The 14,502-nt window shown below is 46.4% G+C and overlaps 1 protein-coding gene across 1 annotated transcript in view; it reads left to right on the top strand.

Annotated features, from left to right (window-relative positions):
- Nucleotides 1-524: 524 nt before the first annotated feature.
- The window catches only part of Pdia5 (protein disulfide isomerase family A member 5), a 92,777-nt gene continuing 78,799 nt past the window's right edge, over nucleotides 525-14,502 (top strand). The window contains exon 1 of the mRNA XM_004642184.1: nucleotides 525-714. Coding sequence (XP_004642241.1) covers nucleotides 670-714 — 45 coding nt within the window. The 5' untranslated portion in view covers nucleotides 525-669. The remainder of the gene's footprint in view (nucleotides 715-14,502) is intronic.

The raw sequence follows: 14,502 nt of genomic DNA, 5'->3' as shown, positions 1-14,502 counted from the left end.
AGTAGTATTCCATTCTATAGATACATCACATTTTCTGTATCTTTTCAATCTTTGGCGACATCTGGGTTGTTTCTACCTTAGGTTATTGTGAACTGCTGCTACAAACACTGGTATAGATAGATGAATTTGTTTGAATGCGTTTTCAATTTTTTGGAGTCCATATGTAATCTATGTTTAACTTTTTGAGGAATTGCCAAACTTCTCCAACAGCTCAATAAAATTTTGCTGAAAGACAAAAGAAGAGGCAGGTGGGAGCGCTGGAGCCAGGGTTCAAGGCATTTTTTTTCAGTCTTTCACAAGCAGTGCGGAACTCTGCCATCCGCAGGCTGAGTGAGTCAAAGTAGTGTACTTACATTTTGGGGCTGCCTTCTCATCCAGAGTAGGCAAATAGGACAGAGTAAGCCCCTCAATGCCTTCTACTCACTGACCCTGCCTTTCGTGCTCAACTTCACCCAGGCGAGTGCCGCGTCCATGGCTGGGAACTACAACTCCCATGAAGCACCGCTCCGGAGCTCCCGCCTGACGCGCATGCTTTGGCAGACGTGGCACAGGGAACTGGGAGGCGGGGAGCGGCTGGGAAGTGGCTGTGGCTGTTGGCCACCGCGGAGCTAGCGGGCGGGCGCGCCGCGCGAGTGGAGCGCTGAGCCGGCGGCGGGCACCGTCACCGGGATGGCACGGGCCGGGCCGGCGTGGGTGCTGCTGCTGACGATCTGGGTGAGCTGTAGAGTGGGGGTCGTGGGGGGTCCGGGCAGGGCGGCATGTCGCCCCGCGTGCAGGTCCGCGCCCTCGGCTCCCGGCCCTCGGGCACCCGGAGGGGGGCGTGCGCGTTGGGCCAGCGTGGGAACGACCGGGCGGTTGCGGCGTTCTCCCGGTCGGGAGCTGGGGAAGGAGCAGCTCCGGGACACCGGGCGATGCTTCGCAGGGTGTTCGCAAATGACACAACTTTGCGGGGGGACCGTTTGAGGCTTCGGTCACAGGGTGCCACCTGCCAGGGCAGGACACCCCCAGGCTGGGGAGTGCCCCCTGCCCCAGACTCCCGGCCCTGCACCTGTGTGAGTGTGGGAGCAGTGGGGTTGCTTCTTCGTTGTGCAGGCGGGAACCTCGTTTTAGGAGCACACTGGACCTTGGTTTCGACTCCAGGCGACTGGAAACTGGCTTGGCACCTGGGCCTCCGCCCACAGGCTCAGCTCAGCTAGGCTTGCGGGCAGGGTGGAGTAGCCACCTAGAGTTGTGCCTGGGCTCACTTCTGACATTGACTGGAGCCCCGGCCACTTTCTCCTTATGTGGCGCGGCGGATCATTTAATGTCCCTGACTTCCCTAACTCAGGGGATGGAGACAGTGAAGATAACCCCTGCCAAGGTTGTTCAGAGGGTCGGGTGAGAGAAATCTCTACAAACTGCAAAGTCAGACTGGAATGGAGGAGGGGTGGGGTCAGGATCTTGGAGGGGGTGGGCTGTCCGAGGGTCAGTTATGACACTTTAGGTTCCTCCGGGGTTCTCCCAGGCATCTCTGGGAGGGGTGGGAATGGGTGGGGCTTCTATCTCTGGTGTCCCTTGGGAGTGTCTCCTCCACCTTCTTCCACATCTTGCACATAACTTCTGGTCCCTCTGATATTAAGACCGTCCTGACACCTTTTATCCTGAAGTTGCAGGGAACTCCCCACACCTGGCACCCTCACTAACCTAGATTTTTCAGGTCCCCACCTTTTGGGTGTGGCAAGGTAGTGGGCAAATGAGAGGAGGAAAAAAAGAGTGTAGATTGAGTGGCTTTAAGCTCTTCCATCTTCTTATTCCTGGACGTTTTGGGATCAGAGTGAGGAGTGGCCACTTATCTTCTGGTTGTGCAGAAGCTGGTGGGGAAAGAGGCTCCCAGTTCCTCTAACGGCTTTCTGTCTCCCGAACTGTCAGGGTAGATCAAGCTCGACTATCTGCACTTAAGTGTACCTGTATCTGATTGTGCTGGAGCTGTTTGCCATCAGTTCCTGGAGCCACTAGGTCTGGCTGGTCTCCAGGCTGGTCAGGACAGAGCAGGGGACAAGGGCCATCTCCCCTGGGACCCATCAGCTCTTCACACTTGGGCTGTTTCAGGAGGCTCTGCTTTTCTTCCTTCTTCCCCTTTTTCTCCACTCTGAAAATAAAGCCTCAAGAATCTGATGCTTCATGCAGGAAACATTTATTTAACAACCACATTGTTTGATACAGGGTTGGATTCTGGATGGGGAACAAAAATAAGCATTGTGCTTGGCCTCTGGTGTTGTCCTGGGCTGGGCAGGTTATCAGTCCTGCAAACAAATAATAACAGAAGTACAAAGTGCTAATATCCTAACTGCTGGCAGCCTTTACCAGGTGGGATGCACATGGTAATTTAGAGGGAGGGAGGATCAGCTGAGGCCTTCCTCAGTGGGCTGAGCTAGTGGGAGGGAGTGGCTAGCTTGGTAGTGCAGTCTGCAGTTCCTCTCAGCAGTGTCGAAAAGTCGGGAGGTTTGCTAAGCTAAGAGGGCAAGACCTGGAGTTTACATCTATCTTTTCCTTTCTCTAAGTTTAGCAGGTATGAGGTGGAGGGGAGGGTCTGCTAAGGGTTTCCTGGGTCACTGAAGTCAGATTGTTCAATATTTACTGAGGGCTGTTGGCACAGCACTGGGCTATGACCCGAGGTACAGTACAGTGCAGTACAGAACAGTAGCGAAGAAGTGTGGTGGTCAGCTTCACTTTCTGTAGTTTTAATTACCTGAAGTCAACAAGAGGGCTAAGTACAATACAATAAGATATTTCAAATGAGAGACCACATCCACCTAAGTTTTGCTACAATATAGTTATAATGGTTCCATTTTAGAATTAATCCTTATTATGCCTAAATTATAAGTTAAACTTTCTTATAGCTATGTATGTATTGGAAAAACTGGTCTATCTAAGGCTTGTTACCATCTGTGGCTTCAAGCATCTCTTCCTTGGACAAGGGCATTCACTATATAAAGGTATCTGCAGTAATTTGTGTACAGAGATGTACACCCACCCCATTTTTTTATAAATAGCAAAAAATATGAGAATAGTTATGATGTTCAACAGTAGCAGCATGGTTAAATAACTTCTGGCACTCTTCATACCATGGGAAGTGATGTTATATAACAAATATGCCATAGGCTGCATGACTCATAAGGAACAGAAATTTATTGCCCACAGTTCTGGAGCCTGAGGTCAGAGTGCTAGCATGGTTTTGTCCTGAGGATGGCCCTCTTCCTGGCTGTAGACTGCTGACTTCTTTATGAGACAGAAAGAGGACTAGAGAGCTGTCTTGGGCACTTTTTAAGAATACGGATCCCATTTATGAGGTCTCTCCCTGTGGCCTGTTGACCCCCAGAGGCCCCATCTGATACTGTCGCAGCTGGGGTCAGCATTTCAACATAGGAAGTCTTGGTAGACCCAAATATTCAGTTCATTGCCAGTTTTTTAAAGAATATATTTAGTAGAGTATAATGTTTATTGTTAAAATATGATGGTGATGAAGAGCATCTAAAGATGTGCAAGTGTGATTACTGGGAAAGCAGGATATAAAACTCAATGTCAGGGTGAAGTTCTGTATTTGAAGAATTAGTGGTACATCAGCTAGTAAGTAGTGTTCTGGAAGGTGGAAAGGTAGATGACTTTTGCTTACTTTTTGCTTATGCTTACTCAGACTGTCCAATGAGTTCGTATTAGTTTATCACCACAAACACCAGATATTTTTTATGATGTCTCCTTGAGGGCCTTCCCTAAGTCTTCCAGAAGAATACCAGGGTGGAAATTGGCAGTCAATACCTGGACCAAGTTAGGCCCTACGTCTTCTAAGTTGGCATCCCTGTCTCCGGGGTTACGGGGCTATGATCAGGCAGGCCTGGAGTCCTGCTTTGGCCTTGCACCGACTGCCAGCTCTTGGGCCACAGCCCTGCTCCTCCCCACACCAGGGCCCATGTATGCTGATAGTTGTCCAGTCCTGTCCAGTCCACAGGATGGAGAATGTCAGTCAGAGAATGCACTACACATTTCCCAGTTCACTGGTTCTCAACTGTCAGGCCAAGGACTAGAGCCAGGCCATGGCCAACCTTGTACTGGTCTGCAGACAAACTGGAAAAATAACAATGGTGAATTTTTCCCCCCAAGAATCCAAATATTTTCAGTTAAAATACTTGTCCATTTTCCTAACTTGATGTCCATATTTTGGGTGGAGTGTTTGCAGTGTTTTTCTCCAAATATGAAACTGTTGATAATAGTATATTGTGATTTTCTTTTAAAAAGTTCTTAAAGCCAGCCAAATAGCTCAGTGGATTAAAGCACCTGAAAGCAGGCACCAGGTTTGATTCCCAGGCCTGCTGTGCTGGCCCCTCCCCCGGGGTGCCCTGAGACAGCAATTGACACTGGGCATGGTGACACACGCCTATAATCCCAGCTCTTGGGAGGCTGTAAACAGGCAAATCACTAGGAGTCTGATCTAGTAGTGAGACCCTGAACACCTCGTAGACCCTTCCCTAAAAAAAAAAAAAAAAAAAAAAAAAAAAAAAGTTCTTTATTTTGTTTTGGTATGAGGGATCAAACTCAGGACCTTGCACTTGCCAGGTAGGTGCTCAAGCCACTGAGCTATCTCCCAGCCTAAAAGGTTCTTTCTTGATAAAAATTATTTTAAAACACATGTATTATTTTTACATATATAACATTTAAAATATGGGCTGTTGTGATTTAATGGTCTGAGAACCAATCTGCTTTAGCCTCCTTATTTTATCCTGCAGTGCTGGAGATGGAATCTAGGGTATTGTTCTGTGGAGGCAAGGACTCTACCGTTGGGCTCCATATACAACCTCCTTAACTATCTTATTTTATAATGCTCCTAGTGGCAGGAGACTCAGCCACCTTCTTAATAAAGACAGAGCAGGGATTAAGCCAGACCTAAATTACAAATTGAGTTCTTCCACTCCTCTTGCGTATTCTCCACCTCTGCCTTCTTCCCTGCCTCTGTCCCTGATGGTAGTTCTGATCTTAGACCCCAGGGGAGGCTGAATGGGGCCCCAGAAGGCCTCCTGGTCTCTCTTACAGAGCTTTTAAGGTGTGCTCACTTAGGGCCGCACGTCTCTGGGACCATTATGTATTTAATAGGCTTTTGTGGGCTGGCCTGGGGATCTGATGCCATTTATAATACTATTTGGAATCCAGAGTGCACTTTTCCCAGAGAAATAAACACATTACAGAGGAAGTCTTAAAACAGACCTGACGCATAAGGTGGAGCCATGGCCGAATGCCACTGGAATGGCACGTGCAGACCGCTGGGATTTGGGACAGGGACAGGCAGCAGTGACCAGCAAATCCTCCAGGAGTGAAGTGGGAAGTGACCTTCCTCCTAAGGTGACCACAGGAATCCTCCCATCTGGCTGTTGTGTCCCCAGCACCTAGCCCAGCCCCTGGCACAGACATCCCGGTGTGTGTGGTGGGTGGAGTGAGTGATGCAGGCAGGGCAAGGCAGTCTGCAGAGCGGAGATGTGGGAAACAGCTCAAGCCCGGCAGAAGCAGGAGCTGAGTCTCAGGAAGGGAAGAAACTGGGAAAGAGGACTGAAGAGAACCTTAAATGCCCAGCGGAGCCTGGGGGACTGGATTCTGCAGGTAATGGAGAGACATGATGCGAGCAGCCCTTTTAATAACATCAGTCAGGCCCCGTGCTAGGCTGGGTGACTTTCCCAAGAGTAACACTTTCATCCTCTTGCCTTCCTCCCTGTTATCCCCAAGGTGGAGTCAACTGTGAAGTGGTGGAAAGAACACTCCTGGGCTTTATCCTTCGAAACGCTCAGGAGCTGAGTGGCCTTGAGCTCTGCCTCACTTTTCTTGGTTGTAAATGGTGGTAATATCCATCTCGCAGAGTTAAAAGGTTGAGAAGCAACACGGGAAGCATAAGGCACAGTGCTTGGCTTGTGAAAACGCCTGATCAGTGGGAGCCCTGCAGCCTTGCAAGCTGTTGAATCCGAGGTGATGGGGTGGTGTGTCGGGGAGGCACTGACCAGAGGCAGTGTGTGAGCAGGAGGTGGCTTGGGTACCCTGTGGGGCCCTGTCCTGCTGGAATTCTCCCCTGAGTTCCTTCATCTGGCTTTGGACTCCCACCTTTTGCCCCCCCCCGCCCCACTCCCGACCTGCTCCTGTGGGTAACAGGGGAGTGGTGCAAGCCAGCGGAGGGGCTTAGGACTTAAACTGCTATTTCAGCCCCCTTCTTTGTGACAGTGGATCCTCCCTTGAGACCTAGAGGCTAGCCACACCAGTTCTTCAAGGAGTTTGCCTCAGCTTTGTGGTTTCCTCTGTGGAGCTCTGTCTCACTTAGTGCTTAGGGTGGCTTTTGCGGCTAGTTGACAACAGGCCAGAGATGGGTGCTGGGATATAAGGACAACTGAACTTCTTTTGTGTTGCCTGGACTCTGTCACCTGCCACCTGGGAAAGGGAGAGGCGACAGTGCTCACCCAGGCTGGTTGGTCCGTCCTGTAGCACACTCTGGGACCTCTGGCTGCTGGTTTACAGAGCATCTCCACCACATCAGCGTAGTGTTGAGTCCTGTGAGGGACACTGGTAAAGCACCGTGACCCCTAGGCTGACCCTAGGGCACGGTGGGTGGGTGTTCAGTGATTGGAGATGACATAATATTCCACTGGATTAGAGGTGGATATGCCCTAGAAGGTGAAGGTACAGAGGATCAGGCTGGGTGTCCAGTGGCTCGCTTGATGTTCAGGTGGTCACATTGGCAGCTGTTTCCTGGGGAGGGCCCGTGCCACTTGCTCTTCAGCTTGTCCCAGGAGAAGGGCAGCTATCTGGGCACATACTAACTTCCTTTTCCCCAGTGTCTCCTGGTGCCACACACCAATCTATTAACTTTGCAATCATGCAGTCGGGGCTTAATAATGCTCAGATGGCATGAAGTTAGAATAGCCCTTTTGCATCTTTTTATTTCTCGAACTTGCACCCAGGTCCCAGTTGTAAATAGCACTTTCATTCATTACAGCTTGCTAGGGCAGGGGTGGAATAGCCATTATGTGCTTTAAAAAAAATCTCATACTTCTTCCAGCCCTATAGTGTCTTTATTTTTAAATTTTATATATTTAGAACAGGGTCTACAGGGTCTCATTACGTAGAATGGAATCCTAATGATTTTCCTGTTTTCAGCCTCGCAAACTCTGGGATTACAGGCGCGTGCCACCATGCCCAGTCTCAATCGCCCTTTCAGTATGCCCTGGGGCTGGGGCCAGCACAGCACTCCAGGGATCGAACCCCTGCACCTGCCTAAGCAGGCATTTTAACCGTCTGAGCTATTGGCCAGCACCCCTGTGGCATCTTGAAAGGGTGAGCCAGTCCCTTTGTCCTTGTTGGCAAGTATCGAGGCTGAGCGTCATAAGCTCTGGTGACCCAGCACCTGAGTCCAGGTGTGGGCTGGGCTGGAAGCTTTCTTGTCAGGCCAAGTAGCCAAGTGTCTCCAAGGACCAGTGGGTTTGATGTCACCAAGTGGCCTAATCTCACTGTGTCTTGGGCAGAGTTTTGTGCGTGTGTCTATATTAGGGGAGTGGGAGGACCAGCATCAGCATCCTGTGTTCTTGCATAAGAGCTGTACTTTTAGGGTTTTTTTTTCCAAATGTATATTTCCTTGTGAGTCTTTATGAGCCAGACCCCATACTAAGACCTAGGAATGTAGTAATAAATAAGATGGGCACCACCGCTTCCTCCAGTGGCCTAGCAGAGCGCCAGTGATGAACAACTTCATGCAGGTACTAAGTGCTCGGAAGAGAAAGTGTGGATGTAATGGAGATCCCTCACCTGATGCAGGCAGTCAAGAAGCGCACAGTGTATACACTTGCTCACATCCATAGGAGCTGGAGGCCAGACCTGTGGGTGTACAGAGGGCCAGCAAAGGACATGCTGTGAGAATGCAGACCTTGACGGGCACAGAAAAAGTTGTGCAGATGCCCACTATGCCCCTAACAAAAGCCAAGCTAAAACATTGACCTCGTTGGGCGTGGTGGTGCACATCTGTAATCCCAGCACTAGGGAGGCTGAGGCAGGGAGTGTTGGGAGTTCAAGGCCAGCCTGGGCTCTATAGTGAGACTGGATCTCAAAAAATAAAACCAGAAAATAAAAGATTGGATCCTGAGCTTACATGGCACAAGAGCCACTGTGGCCATGCACACATGCGCGCGCACACACCTAAAAACACACACAGAATATGTTTCTTATAACAGGAGAAATCATGAGATATTTAAGCTCGTGTATCTGACTTATCTGCCTTAACATTGTGCTCTCAGTTGTATCCATTTAGCTAGGAATGCCTGAAGGTCATCTTTTTTTTAAATGGCAGAGTAGTACTAAACTATATTTAAAGAAATACGTTCTCTTTTTTCATTTATTTCTTGATGGGCATATATGCTGGTTCTAGCTGTTATACACTGTGCTGCCTAAGCATGGATATGCATGTTCTCTGTAGCATGATTTTATGAAGATACCCAGAGGTAGAATAGCTAAGTCAAATAGAATTGCAATTAGTTTTTGGCGGAATCTCCATGCTGACTTCCATGGTGTTTGTAATAGTTTACCTTCCCACCAACACTGTAGTAGAGGTTGTTTCTTCCCTACATCCTTGCTAGCATTTATTATTAGTTTTTTGATGATAGCCATCCTTTTTGAGGTAAGATGGTATCTCAGTGTAGTTTTAATTTGTATTTTTCAGATAGCCAGAGATTGATAAGCATTTTTTCATGTATTTGTTGACCATTTGAACTTCAGAGAAAAGTCTGTTCACTTCAGTTGCCCTGTTTTTGGTTCAGTCCTTTGTTTTGAAGGGTCTAAGTTTTTGGAGTTCTTTATATGTCTTGATTTTAGTGCAAAAGGTCATTGTTGCACTTCCACCAAGTGCCATCTGGAGGGCAATAAGGAATGCAGGAAAGGAGGGAAGATGGGAAATCCTGGATGTGAGTGGAGCAGGGAGGGACATGGGGTCATAAAAGACAAGTTGGGGCAAAGTTTCTCTAATCTGGCTGTGGATGAAAACCACTTAAAGAGTAAGTGCATAACTGGATTTCTGGGCCATCCAGATCCAAGTGATGATTTTCTTCAAGAAGAAGGCCCAGGAATCCATATTCCTGAAAAGCATTTACTTAGAGTATTGGTAGAGCTACACAATTGATAAGGTAATGTGCTAGACATATTTCTATAGTCATGCAAAATACTCGAGATAATCAACTTAAAATGAGGAAAGGTTTATTTTGGCTTATGGTTTCTTAGGTTTGAGTTCATGGCTAATGGGCCTTATTGATTTGAGTCTATATGGTACCACTGATTGTGGTGAGAACCTATGGTGGAGGGGGCCTGTTCATCTTATAGCAGCTGGGAAACAAAAAGAGATAGCAAGGGCTGGAATCCCGATATCTCCTTCAAGGGACACCCCCAATAACTCTTAGGTTACCCTCCCACTAGGTCCCACCTCCAGAAGCCTCCACCACCTCCGAGTAGTGCAACAAGCTGGTGACCCAGCCTTTAATTGCAGGCCTTTGGGGGCCATTCTAGGTGAAGATCATAGTGGGTGACAGCATTCAGCTTGTGTGATCAGTGATATTTCACCAGGCAAGGTTGCTGCTCACCCCTGAGTGATACGGAACAGGTTCTGTGTGCACCAAGAGCTAAATCATTTTTGTTTGCTGTGACATCACTTGGTCTGAGCCCAGGCTGGTTTTGCTTTTCTTTTCTTCTCATTTCATTTTATTTTTTTATTTTTTCCCATAATTTTACTGATAAACAAATAGCAATGAGACAGTTTCAAATCAAATTGGTAGGACAGTTTCAATAATTAACACATTGCATACATTCTTTCTAGTGGTTAATTGCTGTACAAGATGCGGACTTGATATCCTAACACCATTAGAACAAATCCCTCTATTCATTAAGAGAATGTAACTATATATCTATCCTAACCACTTTGAATACACAGATACAAAATGGACATTCATCTCTATCCCCTTTTTTGGTTAAGTTCTGTTATTTGAATATTATAAGTGTGTAAACTCAGCAAAATATTCTAAAAGAGTCCAGTAGCCCATAATAGTATTGAGTCGTCCGCTTCACTGGCAATGTCAGAAATTGTTGACCTGAGTCTCCTACAGCTAAGCATAACAGCATGGCTTTTCTTCTTATATTTCATTTTTATACTTTTCTGCTGGATGGTTAAGACCAAGGTAAAGTAGGACCTATGCAACAACAGTTGTAGCTTTTGGGTCTGCTAAGGTCAGTGAAATCCCCTCAGGATTTATCCTGAGATCCTGTATCTCAGATTGTAGAACCTTTGTCAGTGTATAATTACACTTCTACTTCCCCCTATTTTTTTTTCATTATTATTATTATTATTTTGCGGAACCGGGGATTGAACTCAGGCCCTTGCGCTTGCCAGGCAGGCACTTATTCTACTGAGCTGTGTCCCCGGCCCCTGGTTTTGCTTTTCTTTGAAGGATAATTGCAGTGTGCAGGGAGCAGGGGAGAGATGGATCAGGTTGTCAGGGTGGCTTTTTCTAGCTGGTCAGACTTAGTCACTACCTTGGAAGGAAAAGCAGTCTTGCTGGCTTCTCTAACTTTGGGGTTTTGTTTCATTTTTGTGGTACTGGAGAATGGAACCTAGGGGTGCTTATCACTGAGCTACATCCCCAGCCCTTATTTTTTATTTTGAGACAGGGTCTTCTTGATGAGTTATCCAAATGGGGTCTGAGCTTGAAATTGTCTTACCTCACTCCCCCTGAGTGGTAGAATTACAGGCAAGGACCACTATGCTTGGCTTTGGGTTCTTTCTGAAGCTGTAGAGAGTGGGTGGCAGCTCCAGGTATATCTGGGGAACTGTTCCCATGGAGGGGTATGAAGAAGAAGGTCCAGGCTTACAGACTTTCTTCAGCTTGACCTGAGTTGAATCTCTTAACTCCTTTGACCTTAAGTTTTCACATGTCTAAAGTGCCCATAATAGTATTACCTCCTACACCTATTGTTTATAGCAGTTTTGTAAACTTTTTCCCCACAACTCCTGCAAGAGCAAGTATATATTTTACAATGCAGTCCAAGACATATATACATTAATAACAGAAAGAAATGTTCCACTGATTGCTAGGACCTGCTAAGACACACACTGATGCTCTCTGTTTAATGTCATGTTTAATAGATGCTGGTATCATTCACTGGGTTGTGAGTTGGCTCTTGGGCTGAGACCTGAAGGTTGTAACCATGGGTTTAGATTCCTTACTGTAGAGGACTGAATGAAGTAATGTGTTAAAAGCTTGGCTGTACACCACGAGCCACAGGCACTTGTTATTTCTTTATCAATTAACAGAGCTTTGAGGCAGAGCTGGATTTCCGGAGTGGGAATTCACCTGCTCCTCCTCCTCCTCCCTACTGCCTAATTCAATGTTCCCTCCACCAGTTCTTCCTCGTTAACAGGCCTGGCACACCAGGTTGGCAGCCACCCAAGGCCCTCTTGGCTCTAGAAGAGGCTTTCCAAAACATTAAAAGCTTTAGGGACTTAAGTCTTGGGTAAATGTACTGCGGTTGCAATTTCAGGATAAGAAAACCTGTTTTTATAAGCTCTTGGATCAAGTGGCAAGCCCAGCTTGTCTTTTTTTTTTTTTTGGTGGGGCGGGTGTGTGTGTGTGTGTGTGTGTGATATTTTTTGTTTGTTATGTTTTGTTTTAAGACAAGGTTTCACTATGCAGTTCAGGTTGGCCTTGAACCTATGTAGCCAGGCTGGCCTTGAACTCACAGCCATCCTCTCGATTCAGCCTCCCAAATTCTGGGATTAGAACTGTGCACCACTGCTGCAGCTGACTTGTCTGTTGTTGACAGCTGCATTTTCTATGGGGAGTACAGAGGTGGGTGGGGGTTATTAGTCTGTGAACCCTAAATGTAAGATACATTTTCTTAAAAAAAAAAAAAAAAAAAAACCAACAAACTACATGGCTGGGCAAGGTGGCCATAAGTTGAGTATCTTTTATCCAAAATATTTGAGAGCAGAAATGTTTTGAATTTTGGAATATTTGCATGTTTCTGTGTATTTGTTATCAAAATATACAGTAAATATTTAAAACATATATACAATGAATTTTTTTTTTTTTTGTATTTTAGGGAAGGGTCTACAGGGTGTTCAGGGTCTCACTACTAAATCAGATTCATAGTGATCTGCCTGTTTACAGCCTCCCAAGTGCTGGGATTACAGGCAAGCGCCACCATACCCAGTCTCAATTGCCATCTCAGTGTGCCCTGGGGATGGGGCTGGCATGGCAGGCCCGGGGATTGAACCCCTGGTCCCTGCACCTGCTTACAGGTGCTTTAATCTGCTGAGCTATTTGGCTGGCCCTTATACAGTGGATGTTTTAAAAAATTTATTATAGTAGAAGCCCAATGCTATTAATTATCTCCAAAATACTCCTTTTTGCCTTGAACACATTTTCTTGTAGGGCATGGTGCTTTCAGAAGCAGCTCTGGAAGTCCTTACCTGTATGAGGTGCTATCCCTGTATAGGTAAATGCTGCTGCTGAGTGCTACCTCATGGAAGGTAGGCTCGTGGAGACACTCGTGTGTCCTCCCCTGCCACATTCCCCACATCTGGCGCAGTGTGACTTCTGGTTCTTCTCCAAAGTCAAAATAACCTTGAAAGATAACAGTTTGAATTCATTCAGGACATCAGGGTAGCTGCAACAGCACAACTAAAGACACCAAAGAAAGGCTTCCAGAACAGCTTCCAGAAGTGGCAAGAACAATAGGATAAGTGTGTTTGAATCAAGGAGAGTATTTTGGGGGGGGGGGATTAATGTCAGTGTAGCTTTTGCTCTGATAAAATTCAAAACAATTTTTATGTATTCATATTTTCTGATCATGCCTCATACATGACGAGGCATGCTGGGGGTAGCATTCAAATCTAAGCATAGCATTCATCTGTCTTCCATACATGTCCTACACATACAGCTGGAAGTTAATGTTGTATAATATTTTTAGCACATTTGCGTTGTGACATGTCAGAGGAGGTCAGGTGTGGAATTTTCTACCTGTTGTTATGTTTTGTTTTGTTTTTTTGTATTTAGGACAGGATGTACAGGATGTACAGGGCTTCACTGTGTAGATCGGACTTGTAGTGATCCTCCTGTTTACAGCCTTCAAATGCTGGGATTATAGGTGTGTGCCACCATGACCAGTCTCAATAGAGATCTCAGTGCACCCTGGGGGGTGGGGCTGGCATGGCAGGCCCGGGGATTGAACTCCCGGCCCCTGTGTCTGCCTAAGCAGGCACTTTAATCCACTGAGCTATTTGGCCAGCCCCTTGTTCTTATTTTGACACTCAAAGAGCTTTGGATTTTGGAGCATTTAGGGTTTTGGATTTTCAGAGCAGGCATGCTCAACCTGAATGAAAATGCATCTAGCCTTGTATTTGTAGGAGCAAGCAATAAAATGTACTTGGCTGTAGGAATCTGTCTTTTTCATGCTCCACCTTGGGTGCTGGGCTCTCTCAGACTTAGATCTGAATCACAGGCCACTTACTTGCCCTGCGATCTTCAGCTAGTGCTGTGGTGTGGATCTGAATGTCCCTCAAATGCCCATGTGTTAAAGCTTGGTAAGCAGCCTGTGACACTACTAGAGGAAGGTAGATCTGTAGGAGGTGGGACCTAGTGGGAGGAAGTTTGTCATTGGGGGTGTGCACTGGAAGGGGACATTGGGACCCTTTCTGTCTCCTTGTTCTCTTTGTTTCCTGCCTATAAAATGAATAGCTTGTTTCCTTTTATCTGAAAAGTGAGTTCAATGAAGCACTTCTTTTACCTACCAAAATAACTAAGTCAGATAGTTCCATAAACAGCCTAGCTTACTGGTGGTCACACAGCAAGCAGTATGTATTTTTAGCTATTGGAGTCATTGTGGGGCTAATCCTTAGGCCCTGGATTTTGGAATTAAAGAATCCTTTCTTGTGCTCCGTTCCTTACCAGACAAATGGTTTTTTCATTTCTCTCTCTTTCTTAATAAGCACATTTACTAGGATTCAGCCCCTGGATCCTGCATCCCAAAGTTAGGGTCTGTTTGTCTGTCTGTCACTGTCTCTCAGCCTCACAGGCAAACACACATTCTCAGGGATACGTGGTGCTCGTTTTTACTTCAAAGGCTGCTGGGTAGACATTTGAGCATCAAGAAGTACAGATGATGAAAGAGCCAAACTTGATTTGTAGTTAAGCCCTGCTCCTGGTAAAAAGTGGTGCTCAGCCATGGTGGGTAGTGACAGAAAAAAATTTTTCCCTTTCCAGGAGAATAAACTACTCATTTAAAAACTATTGCTCTTTTGTATATCTGTTTTTCATTGAAGCCATTCTCCAGCTATTTGCTAGGTTTGTGACATTCAGATCATGTAGTTTGTCTGTAATAGTTCCTATAAAAAGCAATCTGAGCTGGGTGTGCTAGAATTGCTGTACTTGGGAAGCTGAGGCAGGGTGATCACATGAACTCACT

The sequence above is a fragment of the Octodon degus genome, unplaced genomic scaffold (assembly GCF_000260255.1).
Source record: "Octodon degus isolate 3935 unplaced genomic scaffold, OctDeg1.0 scaffold00147, whole genome shotgun sequence".
Taxonomy (NCBI): Eukaryota; Metazoa; Chordata; class Mammalia; order Rodentia; family Octodontidae; genus Octodon; species Octodon degus.
The sequence above is the reverse complement of the archived record's forward strand: the minus strand, read 5'-3'. Positions and strand labels throughout refer to the sequence as shown.